Genomic DNA, 25,595 nt, shown 5'->3' on the forward strand with positions numbered 1-25,595 from the left:
TGCACAGTGGACCCCTCAGGTGACCACTCCACTCACGTTCCTCTAATGCGGGCACCAGGCAGTCAGCAGCCGGCAAGAGTGAGGAAGATCACAGGTCCGTGTTGGGGCCTGAGCCTGTGACCTTGGCTTCATTACAGAGCAATATTATACCTAAACCCAAGTCTTTTAACTCCGTACAGACAACAAAGCCCACATCTATTTCATTATACTCTCCCATAACTCATTGTCAGATTCTTAAAATATGACTTTATTGAAACCTCTATGAATTTTATGATTTAAAATGAATATTTCCTGTTCTTAAGAGAATCTATAGCTATACATATAAAGACTAAATCATTTACTCACTCAGTAAATAAAGTATGAAGCATAGCAGTGAGTCAAGATTCTACCTAGGTGAGGCGTCCTAATAAAATGTCTATAATCCGATTTCCTATAGTCTGAGGAAAAATAGGATAAAATGTTTTTCTTGTTTTCCTTAAGTGCAGAGTAGTAGGCTTTGTTAAAATTGAAACTTATTTTCAAATTTGTTTTCAAATGTTGTACAATCAACTCAATTATTTCAGTTATCTGTGTGTGTATTGTCCACTTGCTGAGAGCATATATAGAGATCTACAAACTAGATTTAATGAAAGCTTGAAACTTTTAACTTGTAAATATTAGCGTATCTATATACACAGAGATGCTCACTGTCCATCTCAAACACAGACAATGCGTGAGTGATTTTTAGGTGATTTACTGCTTTTGAGCTCACTTCAGAATGGATTCTATATAAACCCAGCACACGTTACAAATTAATCACATTCCTCCAGGTTAGTTCTATGTAGGAAATGCTATCATATTGATAAGTAAAATATCCCTTGGGAGTAACATAAATAACATCAAGGGAAGAAGGTTTATTCCTTTTCACCAGCTGGAGTCCATTCATCAATTACCTTCCCACTACTGTGTGCATTTACGCTGAAATAGACAGAGATCTTGTGTTCTACTCAGGCACAACTTGTCACAACTCCCACTATTGCACTCTCGACTTTGTGCCAGTAAGTGGTTAAAAGGAATCTGTGGAAATGTGATTCATTCCTTGAAGGCAGCTCGGTAAGGATCTTTGCTGGTGACATATGAAATTACAAGTCTGTTATTTCCTGAGGCTGTTACGTTTTCTACAAATACTAGCACGTTATTGTTTCTAGGTCAAGTGTTTTTCTTATAAATTTTATGATGTTAATTTTAAAAGTAATGCCTTCAGTAGGCATATTTCAGGTGTTGTGTGTACTTTTTTCTTTATGGTTGACATTTTTTTTTTACTTTTTAAATGGTTTAATTTACACATAATAATTGTGCATATTTATGAGGTCTATAGTGAGATTATGACGTATATAATGTGCAGTGATCAGGTCTGGACAAATTAGTATATCCATCACCTCGAACACTTAATTGTTTCTCACTCTTAGGAGCGTGTAACATCCTCCTGTATTTGAAACTATAAAATCCATTATGGGTAACTATCATCACCCTACGGGACCATGGAGCACTGGAACTTGCTCACCAGAAATCGCCAGGCATTAGGTTAAAATACTTGTCTTCCTAAAGAAAAGGAATTATATGCTTAAATGCTCTGCAGTTTGCCATATGTAGAATAAATACAATAAGGACACTATTTTGTAATTTCCTTAGCTAACCAATGGAAAGGGGAGCATAGCTAGACATATCCCACCCATATTCGGGACCCCTGTGAATGCCGTCAGCAGGAATTTCTCCAGTGTCACTGGACTAGTCCATAGAGTAACTTCTCCTCAGTAAGACCTGTTGTTGTAACTAAATTGCTCAACTAAATTAAATAAATAGCACCTATTTTTAAAAATGAGAAAATAGCCAGTTAAGAGCAACTTATTTAAAATTTATGTACATAGGTAAAACCATCCTGAATCACTAGGTGACTAATTCTTCTTGCCATGGATAATTTTAGTAGAATTTTTTAATTAACTACACTTACTAGAGTTAAATTCCATTAATTTATTCTACAATTATGTAGAATAATTATGGAATATATTGATATATTCGTTGTTATATATATTTATATGTAAATAGACTGTTTATATATATTTAATTCAATATATACTGTTGTATATATTTATATATATATGGCAATTTATTCTACAGTTATGTAGAATTGTAGAAAAATTGTCAGTATACTGACCATTGGCAAGACCTTATTCTAAACTTAGGGCATACAGATACAAAAGCAGAGAGTAAGTGCAAAAGGCCTGTTGTGAGGTCTGAAGGACCTGGAGCACTGTACGTTCCATGAAATCAATGCATTTAACCAACAGAGATTCCTACAGAGCCTCTCACTGAGGAGAAATTGCTCAGAATAGAAAATGGGAGAAGGAAGGAGAAATTCCAATTAAAACTGGGACTACAGAGTTGGGAGATTGCAGAAAGTAAACCCCAGAATAGACAAAATCTACAACCGTGAAAACTCACTCTGTGAGTGCTCATCGTTCCAGCATCACGTTCCTACAGTTGGGATGACGCAGAGAAGGTCAGCGTGGCCCCTGCACAGGATGACACGCAAGTCGGTGAAGCGTTACATATTTTAAAAAATCATTCTGTGGTTTCAATTAGACATCCTGTTGGCTCTTTCATTAAAGATAAGTAAACACAAACCATGGAGAAGCCAGGCCACCAGCACAGCCTCCCAGATCCTCCTCGGCACCCTGGGTGGTTCTCTCGGGAGATTCATGTGTGAATTCTCGCAAATCTGCAATAATCGCTGACATGAAATCTCTCAGCTGTGTGAACAGCTCTTCATTCATCATTTCATGATATACCTTCAGTTCATCCCCTGACAGTTGCACCACTTACGGCATTTTCCAGAGAGCCTTGTAGCACAGATTCATAGGATCTCATCTGCCTGCTGTCTGCAACCTCAGACCCTTTCCTCATGAAGGCCTCTCTGTGTGCCTGCCATGTTCAGATTCGCAAGATTTGACCAGGTTCTCTTTCTCTTTCCTGGAGCCAGAAAAATGAGAAAATGGGTGGAAGGTCAGGCGTTAATTACTCCAACTTCGTATTGACTACTCATACCTTTCTTCTAAAGTCTGTGCCAGCCCACACATGCCATGGGCTACTGGACATGGTGACTTTGCTGGGTGACAGGCTATCAAGGTGAACACGAGACCAGGGAAGAAATGATTACTTCCCTCCACTCCCTGCACACACACACACACACCCGCACATACACACACATACACACACCTCTTTCTCCTTCCACAGTCTCCCCCCAGATCCCCCCTTCTCTGTCTTCTCAGGGAAATGTGGGACACTCATACCCAACTTCTCCTCCCTCCTGCGACACGTCATGCGTCCCCTCTGCCACAGAGGCTGCAGTTTCTGCCTTAGCAGTGTGCCCAGAATTCTAACCCCTGATCCCCAGCATGACCTCCTGGCTCCAGCCTCCAGCCTCCACCATCTCTCTCAGAAGTGTTGGAATAAGCTCCCACCTGCTTCTTTGCTTCCATCCTGACCATCCAGGCTACACTCCAAACATATCAGCCAATGTCTTTAAAATATTCATCAGTTGTGTCATGTCCCAGTTCAAGGGTCTGCAAGGGCTCCAGCATGGTTGAGAAAAACAGCCCGAGTCCTCACAGTGGCTCTCCGGGACGTCCCTGAGCTCTCTGACTGGCCTTCCCCTGTTTGCCCCTTGTTCACCCTGCCTCTCCCTGCTGGCCTCCCTGCTGGACCTTGAACAAGCCAAGCACATAATGGCCTTGGTCCTTTGTCACACCTGTCTGGAATGCTGGTCCCCCAGGGCGCCACGCAGAGGCTTGCTTTGCTCATCTTCAGATGTTTTCTTAAATGCACCTGTTGTGAGACATCCTCTACTCACCACTTTAAAATTGAACCCCACATTCCCTGGAACCCGGCTTCTCTGTTTAATCTCCTCCTCACCCGCTGCCATTTGAAACACTCCGGATATTTGCTGTCACATGCTGTGACAAGGGCCGAGACACATGCTCCCTTCCTGCTGTGTCCTCACACCCACGGTAGTGCCGGCACATAGTAGGTCTCAGGACAGGCTGCATACATTAACTGGTAACTGAGCAAATCCATTGGCTTTGATCTGAGCTTGAGGATAATATGATCCCATAAGGCACAGAGGACAATCACGCAGGGCTGTAAGGAAGAAGAGCCTGGAAATGGTCCCGGGGAGTCTGGGTTTGGTGCTGCAGCTGGAGAAATGGTTAAAGGAGATGGAGGGAGACAGCAGCACAAAGGGCTGAAGTCGGGGACGGAGAACAGTGATGAAAGGCCAGGTGGCTCTGGCGTGAGCTCTGCTGCGTCCAGCTGACACCTCACTGACACCAGCAGTTTTCAGGAGGCAGAATATTGGACCCATATTCACAATGATCACAAAACCTCGCACAGTCTCAACTAGAGAGAGGCTTGAAAATACACTGCTTTCTAAGATTGACAGTATATGCGTCCACCATTTAATATAGAAACATACTCCTTAAATTTTATATGCAATAAGATTGTTCAAATACAATCAGTAGAAGCAGTGTCATAAAATGGCAGACTTTGGAAAGTCGATTTTCTGGAAACAAAATGCAAAGAGTAAACACCACGCTCATCCATCTTGCCAGTTTGAATTTGGAAGATTCTTTCCACATACACTTCAGCCACACTGGGGCCTCCTCCGTGGTTCTCTGCATACACACACGGACACACACGCACACAGCCACACACACGCAGGCTCACACACAGACACAGGCATACACACAGACACAGGCATACACAGGCACACACACACACAGGCTCACACACATACACAGGCACATGTGCACATACACCCAAATACACACAGACACACACGAAAGTAACGCACACACACATACATACACACGTTGTCCCTGACACTGGCTAAAGCAGCAATCCCACACGCCAGCTGTTAACCTCGGCTGAAGCCATGCATCAGGGTCTGTGTGTGATCATGCTGAAAGCTCCCCTTGCTCTCACCCTTTGCAGTACAGCCGCTACCAGCAGTACGGCGCCGAGGAGTGTGTGCTGCAGATGGGGGGCGTGCTGTGCCCCCGCCCTGGCTGCGGAGCGGGGCTGCTGCCCGAGCCAGGCCAGAGGAGAGTCGCCTGTGAGAGGGACAGCGGCCTGGGCTGTGGGGTGAGTGCTACCTGCACCCAGAAGGGGTGTTCGCTGGGGTGTTTTGTTTGCATCTGAAAGTGGGCTGGGGTAGACTTTTATTTCATTTTCATTTTCCCTTTCAACTTTGACCTCTTTGAATGTGATCTGTAAGAAAACAGATTGCAAATTCTTATATAGGACTCCAGTTTAAAAAAAAAATGTTTATTCTTGGGGAAAGAGTCATATTAAGATTTTCTGCTTCGGTTGCCTATGAGGCATTTACTCTAGTAGGCCAGACTTTCCAGCCGTTCTTCCCGTGCTCGGCTAAGTCAGAGAAAACAATTATTCCTTCTTTGGAGTAGGCTCCAGGTGGACAGGAGTGAAGGCGAGAGAGAATTTTCCACCAGCGAGGTCTTAGTGACATTGTTTGCCTAAGTATTTCAAGAAATAAAATGAAGACTAACATAGAAAACCTGAAATGTTATTATGTCATAAAAATCATTTTACACAGAGATGAACAAAACTCATAGTGCCTCTTAGGGACGCAGAAAGAGAAACATGGAAGGTGTTGGTTCTGAGAGGTCAAACCGTGTGAGCTAGACGGCCTCTTGAATGAATCTATGGCTGCAAGCTGACGGTAAGGGGGAAGGAAGCATAACTCAAACACAAAAGGCTTCCTGAACTATAGGTTCAAATGACAAACGGATAATAATCCTGATGTTAAATTTCACGCAGGCTGGAAAAGAGAGAAAGTGTATGTGCTTATAAAAGGCCGTTGAATTTTGATGGGAAACATTTCTTTTAAAATTGCAATTTCACAAGGAGCTTTGTGGGAGAAGGGGTGCTGATAGCAGAGGCGGATTGCCCAGGCCTGGCACTGTGAGTCACCTGCGCAGACGTTGTCATCTGTTGTCAGGCAGGCTTCCTATCTCTCCTGTGCTGGGGCTCGCAAAACCCTGAGGAGGGCAAAGGAGCAGGGAACGTGGACCCTGGAAAATTATGAGATAGTGTCACATCTGAATGGACAGAAGCACCTCTGGCTTGATCATCGTAACCATGTTAGAATGAAAGCTCAAGGAGCGTCTGCTATCCTTAGATATTACGGAGCTCAAACCGTGCTTCTCTGCCTTACTCGGCCCCGTGTGCTGTATATCTGTGCTGATTGTACGTAGCCTGAGCAGGCTGCCAGTTCCGGAAACAGTGCTAGCAAATGTCTTCTTTCAAAATGAGTTTTTAAGTTTCATGTCTGAATTGTGCGCTTCTGCCTCCTAATTGTCTATGGTTGTTCCCTACTCTAAAGCTGGATTTTAGGATTTTACCTTTTGTTGAGAGGTAGAGAATGCCTTCAGCCAATATTTTCATTCAGTTGTTCACTTTGCTTTCAGGAGGTTTCGTGCAACTTTAGGTTTTAAAGACTTTTACCCTCCCTTTTTTTACATAAGTAAATTGTAAGTAAAGAACATACATATTTAAACTCCAAATCATGGGACATTCCTTTAGAAGTGAATTGAAATGCTTTGACGTCTTTGGGTTAAGAGAGTGTGGGGAGAACTTTGCCTATAGGAGAGCAGCTGTGTCCGGGATGTGTCTTTGTCCTTCGGCAATTCTAGGTAATGAGTTTTTATTTTGTTTTGATTTGTCCTGTTTTGTTGCTTTTGGAGGTGTGTTTATTGGTTTGTGTATTATAAATAACCCCAAATTTTAACAGTTTAACACAATAAGTATGATCTCACTGAGTTTCCAAGGGTCAGAAATGATGTGTCAGAGGTGTGGCTGGGTAGTTCTGGCTCAGGACCCTTATGAGGTTGCTGTTGGCCTGGGTGACAGTTAATGAAAGCTTAACTGGGGCTGAGAGATTCACTTCCAAAATGGCTCCTTCACATCACTGTTGGCAAAAAGGACCTCAGTTCTCCACTGAATCTTGTTCTTCACCACGTGGCCTCTGCTTGGGCCATTTGTCCCTACGATGGTTGCTAACTTCCCCCAGAGCAAGTGCCCCTGAAGAGAGAGCCAAGCCTTGCAGGGCTGCCCCAGAGCTGCCCGCTGTCCCCCACTTTGTTCTGCAAATGAGGTCCTAGATCCAGCTCACCCTGCACAGGGAGGGAACTTGGTTTCATCTAAAGGAAAGAGTATCAAAGAATTTAGAGACAGATTTACTTAAAACACCACAGTTTGCAATGTGAAGAAACTGGAAAAAGAATCGCTGAGAGAGATGATTTTCTAAGGGACACGTTTATCTCTGCTTTCCGTTCCCTCCCTATCATCTTCCAATCCAGGCTGCCACTCTCTTGCAAGCTCACTTCAATTCCTGCTGCTTTGGCTTCTAAGCAGTGATAAATAGCCCACAGCATTGCCCTTTTAGTTAAAAATCCCAAGCTTTCACAAAAGGATGTTAACTTCAGTGCTAAAGGAATTCGGTAATGACTTAAAGCAGGTTAGATTGGATGACTTGAGTTCAAATCCTGACTCCACAAACTAGTAATGTGGCCTTAGTTTTTCTCAGTTTATTCATCTCCACCATAAAGTATATGACAGTAACCCTGGGTAAGGTCATTGTGAGTACTCGTTGAAATTAGAAGCATAGAAATGTAGCTCAAGATTTTCTAGCAGTCAGCCTTCAGAGGAAACCCCTATCAGCTGGTCAATTAACAATATCCTTGGAAGCTCATTTGAGGCTTTAGGTTTTTCCTTCTTTCTCTTCCCTTTCTCCTCACTTGTGCTATTTTGCTGTGTTTTGTATCTTCGTAAGCTGCCAGTCTTCTCTGGACTTGAAGGTGGTAATCGATAGCGTGAAAGAAATCGTGGTTAGATTGTGTTGCTTCCGAGGCAGAACTTGGCCCAATGCACAGAATACGATGAATCTCTTCTCACTCTTTGCTCTAACACTGTGGACAGCCGTGAGCAAAGTCGGAGTGCTGAGCACTTGTCCTGTGAGTGTTCACAGAGAACTCGTAGGTAGCAAAGACACTGAAGAACTGAAGAGTCTAGATGTGGAATTTGCCCCCCTACACACTACACGGTGCTCAGGGTGTGTTTGACAGGTTTATTGTAAGATACCTGTGAATCCCCCTGTGCTTAATTTTTTCTCAACTAGGCAAAGATACAAAAAATACAACTCTTATTATATGGATAGGCAAGAAATGTCTGCTACATATGATCTCCTATATAAAAAGGTTGAAAGCCAAATTAACCATCATTCATGGGATTTAAAAACTAAATCTTAGGATACTTTGTGAGATGCCCATTGTCACACACTTGCAGAGCCGGACTCCTGTGTGTGGAGCTGCAGGCTGTGATGGTTCTCATCTGCCCGTGATTCCGCCACCACTGGGCACCTGCCTGGCCCTCCGGGCATCTGTGGGTGCTCTTAGATACAGCTCCCATCTCAGGAAACAGACTGCTCTGACTTGACTGAGTTAAAATTAGGTGCCACAGGTAGTATTTATAACTCTCTTGTTCAAACATATAGGAATATCCACTGGAAAACCACATTCCCTCGGCAGTGCTGCACTGTGCCTCTAGCTTAGCTGTTAGTGGAGGAGCTCATATGAAGACGAGGGCTTCCAGGTAAAAGATAATGTCGGTCCATCTAGGAAAGGCCTGTAGACTTGTGATGGATAGAGGCAGTTATTACCATTACAAAGAATTATTTAAAAGCATCAAGTTGGAATATTTCACTGACTTCGTATCTTTCTATTCCTGTCCTAAGTCTTTGCATTCTTCTCCTCAATAAATCACGTGCTTGGAGTTCAATAGAATAGAGTGAATGGGTGAACCTTAACAATGTAGAACTAATATGAACAAACTAACATTTTTATTTTCCAATATTAATCATCATTTACCCCAGTATGACAGTTGTGTACCTTGCCCCAATAAAGACCTCTTCAAAAAATATGTAGGCACCTGCACATACTTATCCAACACCCAGTATTTTGACAGCACGCACACAATACACAGTTCAGAACGTCAAAATTATACTGTTTGGAGATCCACAAAAAGTTGATGAGGAACCGGAGAGAACCCCAGACGTTACCAAGTTTATGTTCCCTATCGAGGGCTGCACATGTGGCCAAGTACAGAGTTTTCACATTCTGAAATACTCATAAAGTGTCTTACTCTTGGGAGCACTAAGGTTTTAGTTTTGACTCAGCACAGAATATTTTCACACTGATAGAACTCAACAAAGAATATATCTGGGATCCAATACCAATCTGAACTGACTCCGCTAACCCTGCATCACATTTTTACTACTGCTCATAAAAATATTAATTGATTTCCTGAGGAATTCATGCTATGCAGTATTCTTTCTTCCAGCCTTATTGCTACTCATCAGAACTATTTCACAAACTTTTATGGCTCTGATGCAAAAAGTTGACATGTTTAATGCTGGAAAATAGCAACAAAATATGGACTACATTATATTCACTGAGCTGGGAATGCAGAAAGCAATGACAATCAGCCTGTAAGTCATCTAGAAATAAAACATCTTTATCATATTTGATACTTTCTTGAAATATTACAAGTCTAAGAGATTGTTTTTTGTTTCTTCTTTTTTTTTTTTTTGAGACAGAGCCTCAAGCTGTTTCCCTGGGTAGAGTGCTGTGACATCACAGCTCACAGCAACCTCCAACTCCTAGGCAAGAGATTCTCCTGCCTCCACCTCCCAAGTAGCTAGAAATACAGGCACACACAATACCCAGCTATTTTTTGGTTGCAGCCATTATTGTTGTTTGGCAGCCCCGGGCTGGATTCTAACCCACCAGCTCAGATGTACGTGACTGGCGCCTTAGCCATTTGAGCCACAGGTGCCGAGCCAAGGAGATTGTTTCTTAAAGTAACGCTTGAGGATGAATGAAGAGTTTTCTGTTTTAATTAGAGATCCAAAAGCAAAATTTAACAACTGCAAAAAAAAAAAAAAAAATACATGTGTAAATGAAAGCAGGAGATCTTTCAAAATCATATTACTGCTCTGGGTGTAATATGGCCACACCTGTAATCCCAACACTCTGGGAGACCAAGGCAGGTGGACTGCCTGAGCTCACAGGTTGGAGACCAGCCTACACCAGAGTGAGACCCTGTCTCTGAAAATAGCCAGGCGTTGTGGCGGGTGCCTGTAGTCCCAGCTACTTGGGAGGCTGAAGCAAGAGAATAAGTTGAGCCTAAGAGTTTGAGGTTGCTGTGAACTATGCCATCATGGCACTCTACAGAGGGCAACGAAGTGAGACTCTCAAAAAAAAAAAAAGAAAAGTTAAATGAGATGGAATTTCTTAAGGCATCTAAGAGTCACTCCCTCTTTTGAGGCTAGCACATCCCGCTGTTCCCCAGCAGATTTGTGAGAGCTAATGGGGCCCCACCCATGGGCTCCTTGCCCGTGGGGCCCCTCCCAAGATCTCTTAGCCAAGTTCATCTTCTTGCATTGTTTTCCTTACACAGAGCTTGAAAAATTGTAGACTAAATTTACAAAGCCTCTTTCAAACTTGCATCTGGACCTGAGCAAATATGGGCTAAAACCTACTTTGTGCAAAGAAACGTGTACATTTTTGTTGAAAATGGTGATCTTTGAACTACTTGTGATAGTAGCATTAATGTAGTGTTGAAGATATTAAGGAAATGAGAACCTAAGCCTCATGTTTGGCTTTTGTAAAAAAGGAGTTGATGAAGACAAGCTGTGAAGACACCTAGCTTTTTACTGAAAGGTCTAATTATTGAATTAAAAACATGAATTAACAAATAGATCCAGAGAGCCTTTCCCCCCTAAATATGGAGCTTACAAATAGAAAACAAGCTGATGATCAACATTTAACTTTATAAAAGGGGAAAAGAGAATGTTACTTTTCCTATTCTTTAGGTTGATTTTAACTTTTATAAAGGTATGTAATTCATTTAATTAGGCTGAAGTATTTTGTAAACACTTTGCTTTTTAAATACTAGAGATTAAAATCTAGATTCCAAGTGTGTGTGGTTTACATCATGATTTTTTGTCAAGGGGACACCATAAAGGGCAGGTATTTCTCGTGACAACTGACTGGGGTCCAGGCGGCTGGCCTCCCAGCTGTCCCCATACCTCGCTTGACTCTGGTGTGTAGACAAGAGGGGCCTACCTTTTGGAGTATTACTTTTTGATATTCAAGATGTTCTTTATCAAAAATCCTTTGCAAAAGAAAGTTAATGTTATGAAATGTCAAAAATATGCATTCCATGTTTATTTGACATATGTCCAAAAATCTAATTTAAACCCTAAGATTGGCTCATTTACAGATTGGAAATAAGTCTCGCTAGACTTTCTGCCTAGGAGACAGCTTGAAGTGCAAAGATAGAATGCTTTGGAGAGTATTTATTTTAATTAAAGAAACTGTTTGCAAATGTACAAACAAGTTCTGCATACTGTTCCTCTGGAGGGCGTTTATCAGTTGGCAAATGTTCCTGGAAAGTGTTCTGTGGTTGAAGGTGCAAGTCGCTCCCTGATGCATGATGTGGGAGCTGCAATGCCAAGGTCTGGCACAGCTGAAAAGCCACCTATCACGTTCGACTCCCCCAAACCTAACTAATAATAACCTGCTGTTCACTGGAAGCTTTACTGTTACTGTAAACAGTTAATTACCACATGTTGTGCCTGCTACATGTGTGATCTACTGTACTCCTGCAATAAAGTAAGTGGAGAGAAGAAAATCATAAGGAAAGCATATTTACTAGTCATTAAGTGAAGTGGGTCGTCATAAAGGCCTCCACCTTATTGTCTTCACATGAGCAGGCTGAAGAGGAGGAGGAGGACGAGGGTCTGGCCTCGCAGTCTTGGGAATGATGGGGTCAGAAGAAAAGCCACATAGGAGGGGGCCCAGTTCACGCCCAAGGTGCTCCTGGTCAACTGAATATACTTTTTTAATGCAACATGGACCACTGACCATTCTACTTGTCTTTGGCTAGTTTTTGTTCAAAGAACAGTAGGTGCATAATTTCTTCAAAATTGTGAGATCCAACTCTTTGAATAACGTGAAACCCTATTAATAGTGGTTGCCTTAGGGTAGAGAAAGTGAGGGCATGAGGAAGGAAGCTTTCACTTTTCGGTTTCTAACTTTCTGTTATGTCCAGGTTCTCTAAATGTGTAGACAAATTATTCTTCCTTTCTTATAACATGAAGCACTGAATTTGTATGCTACTTTTTCCCCTTAATTAAACTTCCTCGTATCAAGTGACTTAGCAATGTCACTTGTTAAAAATGAAATCAGTGTGACCAGTAATTAAATTAGAACTATATACCATTTCAAATACAATGATTCTTCGGGGGCAGACTAGGGGGAAGTGCACATACTTTCGCTGGCAGAGATCAAGGGCATGAAAACCACCTCTGTAAGGCCCGGCCACAGTTCCCAGGAGGAGCCAGGGCTGCAGGTGGCCCAGCTGCGTGTTCTCCCAGCTTATAATTTGCACAGAGCACACTGTCTGTCATGCTGACTTCAATTTCAACATATTTTTTAAAGTGGGAATGAAGTCTATTGGGAAATTTAATTTGTATTCTCAGAATAAGTTTTATGAAACATGTCACCAAATGCATTGAGCAGCCAATGCCAGTGGGAGACTTTCGTTCTTTGTGTAGTTTTGAAATAGTTTAAGTAGGTCCTGAATTATGGCCAAACATAGCCTAACGTAATTTGTACATGTATCTATTCTAGAATCTTACTCTTGCAGGGTATTTTACTGTTGATTTTTGTTTACCTAGTACTCCTTAAGGGCAAGGGTGACGATGTCTAGCACAGTGCTGGGAACGTGGCACAGTAGACCAGCGGAATGACAAGAAACAGCACATCTTTTCACTCAGATGCAACACAAACACCGAGCCAGGCCTCAGTAACTGCTGGGATGCTACTTCCAGAGAAATGTAGACAGAGATTGTGGTGGCTCAAACAGAATAAGCCCAGTGTTATAGGAACTTGCAATTCTCATGCTTGTGGAACATTCCATGGGGAAAGTCTAAATCTGTAAATTATTAGCTCAGTTCTCCACAAGCTCCTGGGAGGAAACAGGGCTTTTCCCTGGCAAAGACCAGACGCTGCCATCGGCAGGACTCTGCAAAGGTCTCCAACAGATCCAGAGAGGATGTGTCCCCCATCCCAAGAAGTTCAGCCTTGTTTCCTCCTTCTCTCCTCACTGTTTTGGTGGCCCAAGAATGGAAATTTCATGGGAAGGACCCCTCAGGCGAATCTGACCTGGCACAGGTGATTTTGAGTCCCGCCTCCCCTAAGGGTTGGAAGCCCCTCAGAGGTGCCCCTGGAGGGCAGCCTGAGCCACCTCGGGCCTGTCTCACCTGGCCATTTACAGGTTTGTGTTGTGGATAGAGAGCAGGAAGCAGGGTTTTTTAATGTCCATTTTATTTAAGGAGAAGAAAAAAAATGAGCCCATTCTTGAATTAGGGTCAGAAGAAGTATAAAAATCAGAAGGAATCCTTCCAGAGGGAGAGAGCTCCCACGGAGCCCCTCAAGGAAGTTCTGTCACGTGGGCCGGTGACTCCACTTCCCGGGAGAAAGCAGTTCTCTTCCTCCTTTCTATGGAGCAGACCCAGAATGCCTGTTTCTGCCCCCGTCCCCTTACTCTCCTTTAGAGAGAAATAATATTATTCCTGACATACATTCTTCTCCACAAAGCCATGTGGGTTATTGACCAGAGTTCAGTAACAGTCTGAGAATTTGACGCCAAGGGATTTTTTTTTTCCCAGTTCATCTCAAGGTAGGGGAAAGTAACAGGTCTGTAATTCAGGGAAGCCTGCACTAGCCACTACCGGGATGTCCTCCCTACCATCCGGACCCACCCCACTGGCAGAAATCACCCATCCCTAAAGAACTCTCATGCAAATTACCAGCTACTGTACAAGGTTTGATATTGCGTTTCTGTAAGAACTTGAAGTGTTCTTTATACATGCAAGCCTGCATTTGACACTGCCTGATTTATTTGGAGAAATACTAAGAGATACTGAGCCCATCAGCTTATAAGTGAGTTTGCTGCAGAAATAAGACGGAATTTTGCTTGCTGTATTTTTTAAGAATGTGAAGCCTGGCATGGATGTCTCCTAGAAGAGAACCCCTCCTCCCCAGTTATTAATTAGCCTTGTTTAGACCATTCACAGAAATAGTTTTATCTGTAAAGAGGAAGTAGATAGCAAAGCTATATGTAGAAGACAGCTGCTCTTTGGAAGGAAAGAAATCTAAATCAAAGTGTCTGTATGTGAAGACACACGGGGCTTCCTTATACACAGTATTGTGTCATTGTGAACTACAGACACTGCTTAGTCAATAAGAAAAGTTGAAGTGGAAAGATAGGATTAAAGAGATAAAATCTTTGTTAGACTAAATCTATTGACCCGCAACTTCCGATAATGGCCTGGATGGGAACTGCTTCCCATCGTGAATGTAAGAGAGATTTTTAAAAGGTCTCAAAATCAGTGTTTAGACTGTAAGGTGACCAGACATCCCGCTTTTGGCAGGACAGTTCTGATTTTTAACAATTTGTCCCGTGTCCCATAGCGTTTTTAAAAAGTCCCGATTTTTGGAAAGAATGCAGGACAAGCTAGGGAACGGTGGGAGAATGGGAAGGGAATAGACGGTTTTCAGCTGCCATATGGCTATTTCACCAGGATATGAGTTTTATATTATTTTTGTTAATTTTATAAAGTTAAACTTTAATAATAACAAATAATTGTTGAGAACTGATTATCGAGAACTGCTTATCAAAGTTCACATTGTTGATCAGTTGTTAGAATTCGACCACCATTGTTTGGACTTAATGAACAATGGCATTTTTTGGCATTGGCAACCACGAAAACATTTTGTAACTGTCTCTCAGACGATACACATCATACTGTGTGCTAGTGCTAGTTAAACAAGTGATGTCAACAAATCAGCTATGCAGATAATTTAGGTAAGTCATTTATTTATTTATTTCATGAATTTAGCAGACAGTACTCATATTATTTATATTTTATAGTGGCAGCAAAAATTCTAGTGCCGGCCTTGAAAGTGACACTTACGACTTACGAGGTATCATTATTAAAAAAATAAATTGATAAGGAAAAGGTTAACTCTTGGGCAAAAATCACAATAGAGAACAAATGGTTAGAAATATTTCATCATTTTGAAACAAACTATGTTCCATACAATAATGCACTAAAAACTGTGGGATACGCACTGTCCTTACCAGAAACTAATCCTGTGACTGAATGCATTTTTTCTATGGTAAATAAAATGGGGACATCAGAAAAATCACAAGTATTGAGACTTTGAAAGCCATTTTATATGTGAAATATAATTTAACAAATTCTCATGAAAAATTTCATGACCTTTTAAACAACAACAGTAATCTACTAAAAAAAATTCACTCAAATGAGAAATATGCCAAAGAATAAAATAATACTATACATAATTTTTTAATGTATTATATTTGTAAATTATACTTATGTTGAAATTTTTAAGAATATATTACAATACTATTTTTGTATTCTATGAAAATTTTTGTTGCTCCATATAGACCAAACTTTTAATTAAGAAACCCCCCCCCCCCGTCAATGGTGTCCTGCTTTACCAATGTTAAAATCTGATCACCTTAGTTAGAGGCTATCTTTCTGTGTATATTTTCAGTTTTTTGTTCTAAAGAAAACAAATATTGTTTTTGTGAGACCTCAGAAAAGAACCAAACTTCCCTAGTAAACATGATTCAAATAAAATGTTTTACTGGGTAAGTTTCAGGATTCAGAGTATCACTTTAAATAACATTGATATGTGATCAGAAATTGGCAGGTATACAAATTATCCCAGAAAATTAAGGAATAAGCAGTATGAAACCCACTCTGAAGACTGTTCACCTTCCCTTGCAGACAGGAGTGCTTGGGCACGTGACAGAGCACGGCCTTCAGTGCCTGGCCACCAGCCCGGCAGGGGTGAGCTTCCAGCAGGTCACTGGTAGAATCTGTGCACAGGCAGGTGGGCTGGAATCAGCAGTGTTGATTCCCCTCCTGTCCCCCATCTCCCCAATCTCTTGCTAGCAGAACACTGTTTTTTTCCAAGTGTGTACTTCTTTAGGAGGTGACCTCCCTCCCAGGTTAGCAGCGAGTCCCGAGTAAGATTAGCTCATGCTAATCTCTGACCCTTGCTAACAGTCAGGTTTGGGAAGCTATAGGTCTTTAGGAACTTGATTCCTGTGCTGAGTTAATCAGCCCTAAAGGTACTCTGTTGCTCAGCTACCCTGTTACAGAAGATAATATACCATGGAACCTCTATAAGTTGACCACCCAAGGGACTGTAACAAACTGGTCCATCTATGAAGGTGGCCAACATAAGGAACTGGGCCCACAGTGCTGATATGTACATGTGATACATGTCCGGTCTGTGAAAATTGGGTCAATTTAAGGAGGTGGTGAATGTAGGAGGTGGTCACCTGTAGAGGTTCTACTGTATTTCCTTTCTGTTTAAGCCACTGAATTGAGACTTTCTGATTTTCTAGTCGGAATCTCTTAACCAGGTACATGGACATTTATTTTTCTTAACCTTGTCGAAAGTAATGTATTCACTAAGGGCTTAGGGCAGTTAACAACAATGAAGACAAAGTTGATACGAAGTTTTGAGGAGTACACAGTATCACCTTCAGGTTGGCACCCATAATAGTTTTGTGTCCATGGTAACAGTAACCAGCAATAACAAAAACTTCTTTCCGTTTTTCTCTGACTGAATGGACTGTCACATACACCATTTAATTATCTAGACAGTAGTTCCATGGTGTGAGGCCCAGGCCCCAAACAGGAGTGACTCGAGTAGGTGGAAGTTTATTTCTCTGTCTCTCTCATAACAGTCTGGACCCGGGATGCTCCGCTCATCGAGCCTTTAGTTGTTCTCATCCGCATGGTACAAGGTGGCTCAGCTCTGTGTCCACACTTCAACCAGGAACAAAGAGGAAAGAGAAAGGACACTGCTATTTTCTTTAGGGTCAGACCCAGAAGTGGCTCACAACACCGCACTCATGTTCTATCAGAGCCCCGGAGGCAGTGGGGTATCTACTCTGGTTGTTCTGCGCGCGGCTGAACTGCTCCTAAGAAGGAAAGAGCAAATGAGTGGTGGGAGATGATGTCCGTTTTCTCCCTCACCTTACGTCTCCTTTCTCTCCTTTTATCCTCACTCATTGCCATCCACTCCCATCTAGTCTCACATATTTATATTTTCATGCAGGGAAAATAAATCTTCTGAGAAGGATGCTCCTTCTTTATTATTTCCAACAAGACTGAGTATTTGTTGGGTGATGTCTTTTTAAACAAATATGCTTTTCACTTTCTGTATTCCCAGGCATAAAAAATTTGACTTCCAACTTTCAGTAATACCCATAGAATTATATTCACTCCTTACATGGAAAGGTCGAAGTTGTGCTGGTAGAGTTAGCATTCGGTATTATGAGAAACGGGGAGCAGAGATACAATTCTAGAAAATTCTCTGGTTGGAATGACGTGCACAGCCCCCGATCTTTTTGTCCTCATTTTATATAAAACTGCACTGCTAACCCCACGTAGAAATACACACAGCAAGAGTAACGCTGTGAGAGCTGCAAACTGAATAGGATGTTTACTTGGAGCATGACTTGATTTCTAACAGAAGTCTTAGGAGTTTTAGCTTTCATTCTTCACCACAATCCCTAGAAACCATGCTGTTTTCAGCAATTAAGTGATTCTGATAAGAAACATTCACGAGAAAGAAAAATTCACCACATCTTTTCTTATACTTAAAATAGATCAGTAATATGTGTTGGGGGGGATTATTCTACACACTTTAATTGACTCACGGGTCCGTGTGTGGCACTGCACTGGACACTAAGATCACACAACGGTAACAACACAGCCACCCACCCGAGAAATAGCCTAGTGGGAAGACAGGGCACAGCCACCGAAGCCACTGTCTACACGTAATGCCAAGTGGCGCCCACAGAAGCCCAGGATGGGGAAGGGCCTTCTTACCCTGTCCCCTGTCATTTTCATACTCGTGACATTGCTCATGTACACACCTCTTACCCACACCATCATCTGTGGGGGTGCCGGGGGTGAGCAGGGGCTGCATTCTGGTGATTTTTGTGTCCTTGGCAGGGGACCCAGCACACACATAGTTGTATGATAAGTCGTATAACAGGAGAAAGAAATGTTTTGATGATCGAGAGCGGGGAGCTTCCTTAAGGGCATTGAAGGATGGAGAAACTTTACCTAGAAATGGAGACTTGAAATATTTCCAGCATAAGATTCTGTACCAGAGTTAAGTTGGAGACAGGAGCCAGAGTGGGGGGTACAGAAACCAAAAGCAGGGAGTAACTAATGAGCAGGCAGTGGGAGCGCAGGGCTCAGGGACAGATGGGAGGTCCTGCATGCTGAGGGTCCGGGCTTTATCCACTGATGGCAAGGACCAGGCGGGGCTTCCAGGAGAGTGTGGAGGAAGGTGGGTCAGAGTGACATCTGCTGCCATCATGGGGCCATTTTGACCAATATTATCTTATGTTAATCCATAACCCTCCTAACCACGCTACAAAACAGAAATCCCTATCACTTTTTCCTCATACTAGTTTTTTAACAATTATTTTAAGAATTTTGTTTTGCAATATTGTTTTCATTTAATACCTCAGGGAAGTGAAAGAGTTGGATCATTCTTTTCTTTCAAGGAATATTTTGAAAATGAATTCACAAGTACCACAACTACTTCCTGTGAAATGCTCAACAGAGGACGTGTGAGGATGAGGATGAGGATGAGGGAGGGTGGGAGGTGCACGGGGATGAAATGCTCAACAGAGGACATGTGAGGATGAGGATGGGAGGTGCACAGGGATGAAATGGTCAACAGAGGACGTGTGAGGATGAGGATGAGGATGAGGGAGGATGAGAGGTACCGGTGATGTCTTCTCTCCTCTCTTTACTATGATACATGATTTAGTGCCTTTTATTGTTAATGTAAAATATATATTTAATATTTAAAGTCCTAAATGTTAACTATTCCTTTTTATTTCCTCAGTATCTACCATGGTATCCAACGCACACATAATTGTATAGGGCTTCATATTAAAATCCACCCCCCAGTGAAATGATTTCCAGATGGTATTTGTCAAAGTCTTTTGAACAAAACTTGAGAACCAGTGGCAGGTGGTGAGGGGTGTACGATGACAGCCACCCTGCTGCACTCAGATAGCTCAGCTCACTTTGTAAGCTTTATAAAGTGAAGACTTTATAGAGACTTCTGACAAGATGTCAGGCGCCCCTATGCAGGCACCTCCCTCCTCTAATCCCCTTGAATCCTATTCAGCAAGGGTGTTTTAGCCTAAACTAGTTTATTTCAAAAATGCAAAGGCAAGTGAAAACCTCAGACTCATTGACGACAACCTCGAGTGTTTTAAGTGTCTCTATCCCATTAATGTCAGTGTTTGGCAACTCACGCCCATCCCAGAACTGACACAGCTAAGGTGTCCAGCTTCCCCTAAGCGGGGAGCTGGTTGTGTACCTGGACAGGCACCACATACACACACATCACACACCACACATACCACACATCACACACACGCACACCTGTTTCACAAACTAGATCCAGAAATAAATCTTTTACCACTTTACCAATGAAAAAGTTACTTTTTCACTGAAGTGAATCCTGAAACTTGTGAATTCTAATGTTAACCCAATTAATTCCCTAGATGTTTGCTTGAATCCCAGAGTCTCAAGGCCGAATTTTCCTGCAAGCAGAAACATTTTATACTTATATTTTTTTATCAGAGCTAATCGCAGTGAAAATTTTAAATTGGAACCTTTCTGTTTCTGTTGTTTCAAGGAAGGGTATAAAGGTAAAGCTTTTCAAATTTTATATCAGAAGTCCCTTCTTTATTATTATAAAAATGCTTGGCATCTATTTAATTTCCTTGTGGTCCTTTATTATTGATTATTTGCAAAGACTTGTTCTACTTATCCCCAAATGGAAGACCTCTTATCAAAGGTCCAAAACCTTTCTCAGAGCTGTTCTTTTGCAGTATGATCCTTCCTGTCATCGTTTCCCTCGACCCAGGCTATCTGGCCACAGATCTGATTCTCAGGCTTACAAATTCCCTCGCTGATAGGAATGGCAGGATTTTCTTCAGGGCATGGTGAATCTCTAGAGGGGAGAGGTAGCTTGGTGCAGGCAGGGAGCATGAGAGGCTGAGCTCCCTCTGATTCCTGGCAGCCACCTTACCCAGGGAGCAGGTAAGGGATGGTGCCGTCTCCTTTCCCCTTCTGTTCCCCAGGCCCCCTCCCCACTTGCACAGCCCCTGCTGGGACGGGACCCACTGCTGCCCTTTCTCTCCCACTCCCAGGGTCAGATGAAGCAGACAGATTGCAATAAGTGCCCTACTTTTTATGTCCAAACAAATTCTCCCCATTTCCTGGCCTTGGCCAAATTCTACAACAAAAGCTGTCCTTCATCTTGGACTTCTACTTCCAAGATTTTTCCCCCACAGTCCTGAGCCTCCTCTGCCCTTTGCAAAGTTTCCTTCCTGCTCCGCAGGGGGACTAAGAGCAGTGTTGCCCACCTGGTGCCTGAATTTAGCTCTCTCTGCAAACAAGAACTCTTTGGCCTGGGGTCAGTGCCCTGGGTGACTCCTACAGTCCCCTGAGGCTACCAGCTCCTGCTCCCAAGCACATCAGACTGGCAGCTCCCTGCCTCCTCCTCTCCAGGGCCATCTCAGGCTGGGAGCAGTGTGGCCAGAGTGAACCAGTCAGGCCCCAGCACCTCGCCAGAGCATAGACGGTGTGAGCTGCCTCTTGGTCTCAGGCCTCTTCTTCTCCAGGGAGGGTACAACAGGTGAGGAACTTCAAGGGCAGCCTCGACATGGACTCCAGTCCATGGGAGAGGCACACGCCCACAGCTCCAACCCTCATCAGGCACCTCCACACACACACACCCTTCCCCAAATTTAAAAAAAAAATGCAAAATCCTCTCCTTTTGGACCTCTGTTTAATTCCACCCGGGTTCCTTCCTTTGGGGCCTCCCAGGGTCATGAGATACTTTTATCTCAAATGGTTGGTTTCTCCCCACATTGTGGGGATGGGGCCTTTGCAGGATTATTTCTAAGGCTAGGCGTGTAAAATAAATAGTATAACAGACAGTGGTGACTGCTGTGTGCTAGTTGGAGGCATAAATGTCTTGCAGGTAGTTGAAAATCTGAAATTGGAATTTGATGTGTTAAGATCCAGGTAAAAAGTGGAGAGTTATCACTAGATGGGTAATTGTTAACGCTCTCCAAGAACTGGTTTATTCTCTGAACAAGAGCAGGGCAAGAGTCTTTTCTCTTAAAAGAAGTAAGACTTATAGTCTCCACACTGATGACAGGGGGCCGCTCTCGTTCCTGCCCTATCTGGGGGAATTAAAAGAAAAGAAAGGGTAATTTCTCCTAAGTGGTGATTTTCACACCAGAGTACCTGATGTGGAAAATAACATGCAACGTCACAGGATAAAGAATCTCCACAAACTTTCTAAATGTGTGATCCTTCCTTTGGGCTATGACCTGCAGCCCCTTCAGAATGTACCTCTCCTTCTTCTTCCTCTGCTGTCCAGGAACAGACTGAGGAAGAGTTTGGGGGACGCACACACAGTTAAAACCCAGTGAGAACATCAAGGTGCTGTGAAATGAATAGCGTTCTTAAAAATGCTTCTTACCTAAAGTGCTTTGGCTGCTCTGTTGTTTTTATTACACGCTCAGTAAGTTTCACCGCTCTGAGGAGTGGGTTAATGTTCCCGGATCGTTTTGTTTATACACCGTCTGAAAGGAACTGATCCCACAAGGACTGAGATCAGTTTTTATCAAATGATATTTATCGCCGTCATCAAAATGTAAGCACTTAAATATTCACTTCCTAAATTTGACAAATGTATGAAGAATATTTAACCCATGCAGAGGTTTCCAGCTAGAGATAAAAATCAGTTGTACCAATAAAGTTTATACATGTTTTTTGACTTAGGAAATAGTTTTTGTGCCTCATTTCACAGCAGACAACTTCCAAGTAGTTCAGCCTCCCCCAAGGCAACGTCATGTAAGCCGAGCTGCCTGCCTTCTGTGAAGACATCATATTCAGTTCAGAGAGGTCAGTTTAGGTATTTTATTACTGAAACTGAAGCAGTGCAAAGTTAAAGAAAAACCGGGCAACTCCTGTCCCAGTGCTGGGAGGTCATGAATCGCTTAACCCTTCCTCTACCTTACTTTTTTCCACTGCAAATGTGGTCTCTGCCATCTCTGAGCCTCAGAGCTTTCTTGCACACTGGTAACATTGGTACCAGAGCACACAGGCCTTGTTCAGCCTCCCACATTTACGCTTGGGAACTGGGCGCCCACCACGGCCCTTGGTCAGGCAGCTGGAGGACAGAGCCATCACTTGCAGCCGTGGGGCAGAATGCCCATCCCTGTCTTCTCAACTTCCATGAAAGTATCTGTCCTCAGCATTCCCTCCTCCAATCGGATGTTGGAGGGAGAGATTGACTTAAATACCCCAAAGTTAACTTGAACAGGAACTGTGGAGAGGGACCCAACAGGGGACCTGCAGCTGTGGCCTGAGTCTCACAGGGACACACAAGAGCTGTTTTAAATAGCAGGCTCCTAAATTAAGATAGAAATAATAATTCAAATAGAGCAAAGCAGAGTTCCTGCCTTCTAAGGTGGAACCATGAGGCAGGCATACTTACTTCTCTGTCCCTTGGATACAGTGTGGGGTTTGTAAGGAAGGCCTTATTGATGTGGTTTCTTTGTTCAGTTTTGGCTTGATTTCCAAGAATCCTTGTTCAGCCTCCCACATTCACGGAGGACTTCACTAATCATTCACAGCAAATAGTAGCCTCTCCTTGGGAGATAATTAAGCAATCTCCGGAGGCAGCATTTAATTGCTTTTACTGGCAAGAAGTTACTCAATGTCTAACCTCAAAGCTTCCTTGCGGAAGTCTGAATCCCAACAATCTTGCAACAACTCTTCATGTAGTGTTTAAATGTACTGGTGTTCCCTGGTGTCACTTCTGTGTTATGCAATGGGACACTTTTGTAAACACCCCAAAATCCAACTGGGGACTAGGTTGAAAGACACCGCTCCATCACTGCTCTGATCCCAAGGACTTCTCCTCCACGACACCTCTAAGGGTCCCACTTTATTTCCTACCATTGCTGGGCTGTGACTTTATACTATTGAAGCCTTCAAGGCTGCCCACTTCTTCTAAAGGGTCAATGAATCCAACTTTTCTTACTGGAATGGGGTAGGGAGGACACAATAGTTCAGGGTGGGGGGTGGAGGGCTTATCACATTCCCGTAGCTGCATCTGCACCACGGCTCAAAAAAAGTCCCTTTCTTTTTATACATCAAGAAATATTCGTACATAGGAAGTTTATTAGTGTTTGTTAATAAACAAAAAGGGGAAACTAGAAGATACCAAAAAACAAATTTCTTTACTAAGTAACTTATTAGTCACAAATGAAAAATCTCCCTAAAGATTAGTTTAACAGTAGCATATGTCTATGTAAATTCTTCTAGCCCATAAATATATGTTAAGCCTTTAGTATATGCAAAGTATTTTGTAGGATAAAAAGACTTCTAAAATTCTGTCTCAATTAGGACTTGCTCAAGTTATTCTAAATCTCTGGGGACTGAATGAGAGAAGAGACGTGTTCATCACAGTGTCATGTTTTAAGGGGGCCGTAGTTAAATTAAGGGGGCTGAATTGCTCCTGGTCCTCAGGTACCTTGAGCTGACCTGGAGAAATGGCATCTGCCAGGGCCCCTCGGTCTCCCAATAGGTTCATTCAGTGGCTGATTCAGCAGCAGCACTGGAAATGAGACTGGGGCCCTGTGGAATCCAGTATCATAAAGAACACTGAGAATATTCTGATGAGCGATAGTTTGATCTAACTAGACAGTTAGCATGGAAAGAGAAGAGAAAACTCTCATCCTCTGGCCATAGCAGTAAAACAGAGCCAAGTTCAAGGGAAGAGGACCCAGTGTGCCCCGTGAGTTTGTGTGTCCTGTCTTCTTCCTCTCCTTTTTCAGGTAGCGTCCTGCACCCCCCCACACACCATCAGGCACAGCCCCAGTAGCTAACAGGGCCCCAGAAGTGGAATGCCCCATCTTCAGACCCCTCTTCTCTGTAGGTGGGATAGTGGGTGCAGTGCACAAATTGCACAGATGTGCACAAAGGCCCTGGCTCCAAGATCATACTCAATGCTGCTGGGGCTTGGGACACACCACCCCAAAATCCAACTGGCAGGAGCCAGTCTGTGCCCCCACACCTCTTTGGCCTCTTTCAACTTGGTTGTTATGAGAAATTATGACATAGGAGTAGTTCTGAAAAGCTATCTTTTTGCAAAAGTAATTTACATTTATAAAAGAAAACAGTTGTCCTAGGAACTCATCAACCAGGGAAGATCTTATCCCAGAAATGGAGACAAGAGTCAACACCTTGCCCAGACAGACTGTCACTGGCTGTCCGCTGTTCCTCTGACGGGCTGCTCTGGGAAAACACTTACCACCTGAGAGGCTCTTCATCTGCATAGCAAGACAGCCTTTGATCAGCACCCCTTCATGACCTGTGTCAGCAGGCCCCCAGTCTCCAGAAGCCTCAAGCCCCTCTTCCTCTCCGTAGCTGAGGGAAACTACCTGAACTTCAACCATCTGGCTCTTCTTTGCATCTCATACTAGAGGGACTCCCGTGCACATAACAAATTTGTATGTCTTATCTCCTGTTACTCTGTCTACTGTCAGTTTATTTCATAAAGTCAATTATGGAACCCTCAGAGAATGAGAAGAAAGTCTTCCCTCTCCCCTACAGTGCTTAATAAATGCTATGAATGAATGAATGAATGAATAGGCACTGAATATGTAAAATCACACCAGAGGGTTTCCCCCCAGGGGCAATGACTGCTGCATTTACATTTTATTTAAGGATGTTAACAAAACTTCTAATGGTGACATCAGATAAGGAAAAAGGTATTAATGGGACAGAATGGAAAAACCCAAGGCAGGCAGTAGGAAATGATGACTTAGTGCTTTACAAGAAACTCTGTGCCCATTCTAGCCTAAGTGCTACCCAAGTAAGCAAGATGCAATTGTCAAAGACCCAAGTACACAACGGGTGCCAGAAAGCTAGTGAACGTGCACGCGCATGCGCATAGGCGTGCCTGCGGTAGGCCGGCTGCATCTTTTTCCAACTTTAGGTTTACTAACTTCATGCCAGGAGCTCAGCCGTGATGGAACATTAGCAGGACCTTCAAGTTCACACTGCTCTGTGTGCGTGTGACCGTTTCATTGCGTTCACTCTGACCTTTAGAAGACACGCAGTGCTATGCTGTATATACAGACGTCTCGGGGCTGCAGGCACCCTACATCCGTCTTTCAGTTTATTGTCCATATTGTATATGTTATGTATTTGGGCCATTGGTATAATTAGATTAAAATGTTTG

At 43.0% G+C, this 25,595-nt stretch overlaps 1 protein-coding gene and 1 non-coding gene across 2 annotated transcripts in view; both read left to right on the forward strand.

Moving 5' to 3' along the window:
- PRKN (parkin RBR E3 ubiquitin protein ligase) overlaps positions 1-25,595 on the forward strand; it is a 1,208,049-nt gene that overhangs the window by 1,044,537 nt on the left and 137,917 nt on the right. The window contains exon 9 of the mRNA XM_023514609.1: positions 5,029-5,178. Within this exon, the coding sequence (XP_023370377.1) occupies positions 5,029-5,178 (150 nt within the window). The remainder of the gene's footprint in view (positions 1-5,028; positions 5,179-25,595) is intronic.
- LOC111726199 lies at positions 2,489-2,596 on the forward strand. The gene has a single exon (XR_002774038.1). It is a non-coding gene; the product is annotated as a U6 spliceosomal RNA (small nuclear RNA).

Source organism: Otolemur garnettii, unplaced genomic scaffold (assembly GCF_000181295.1).
Source record: "Otolemur garnettii isolate 467f Iridium unplaced genomic scaffold, OtoGar3 scaffold00056, whole genome shotgun sequence".
Classification (NCBI taxonomy): domain Eukaryota; kingdom Metazoa; phylum Chordata; class Mammalia; order Primates; family Galagidae; genus Otolemur; species Otolemur garnettii.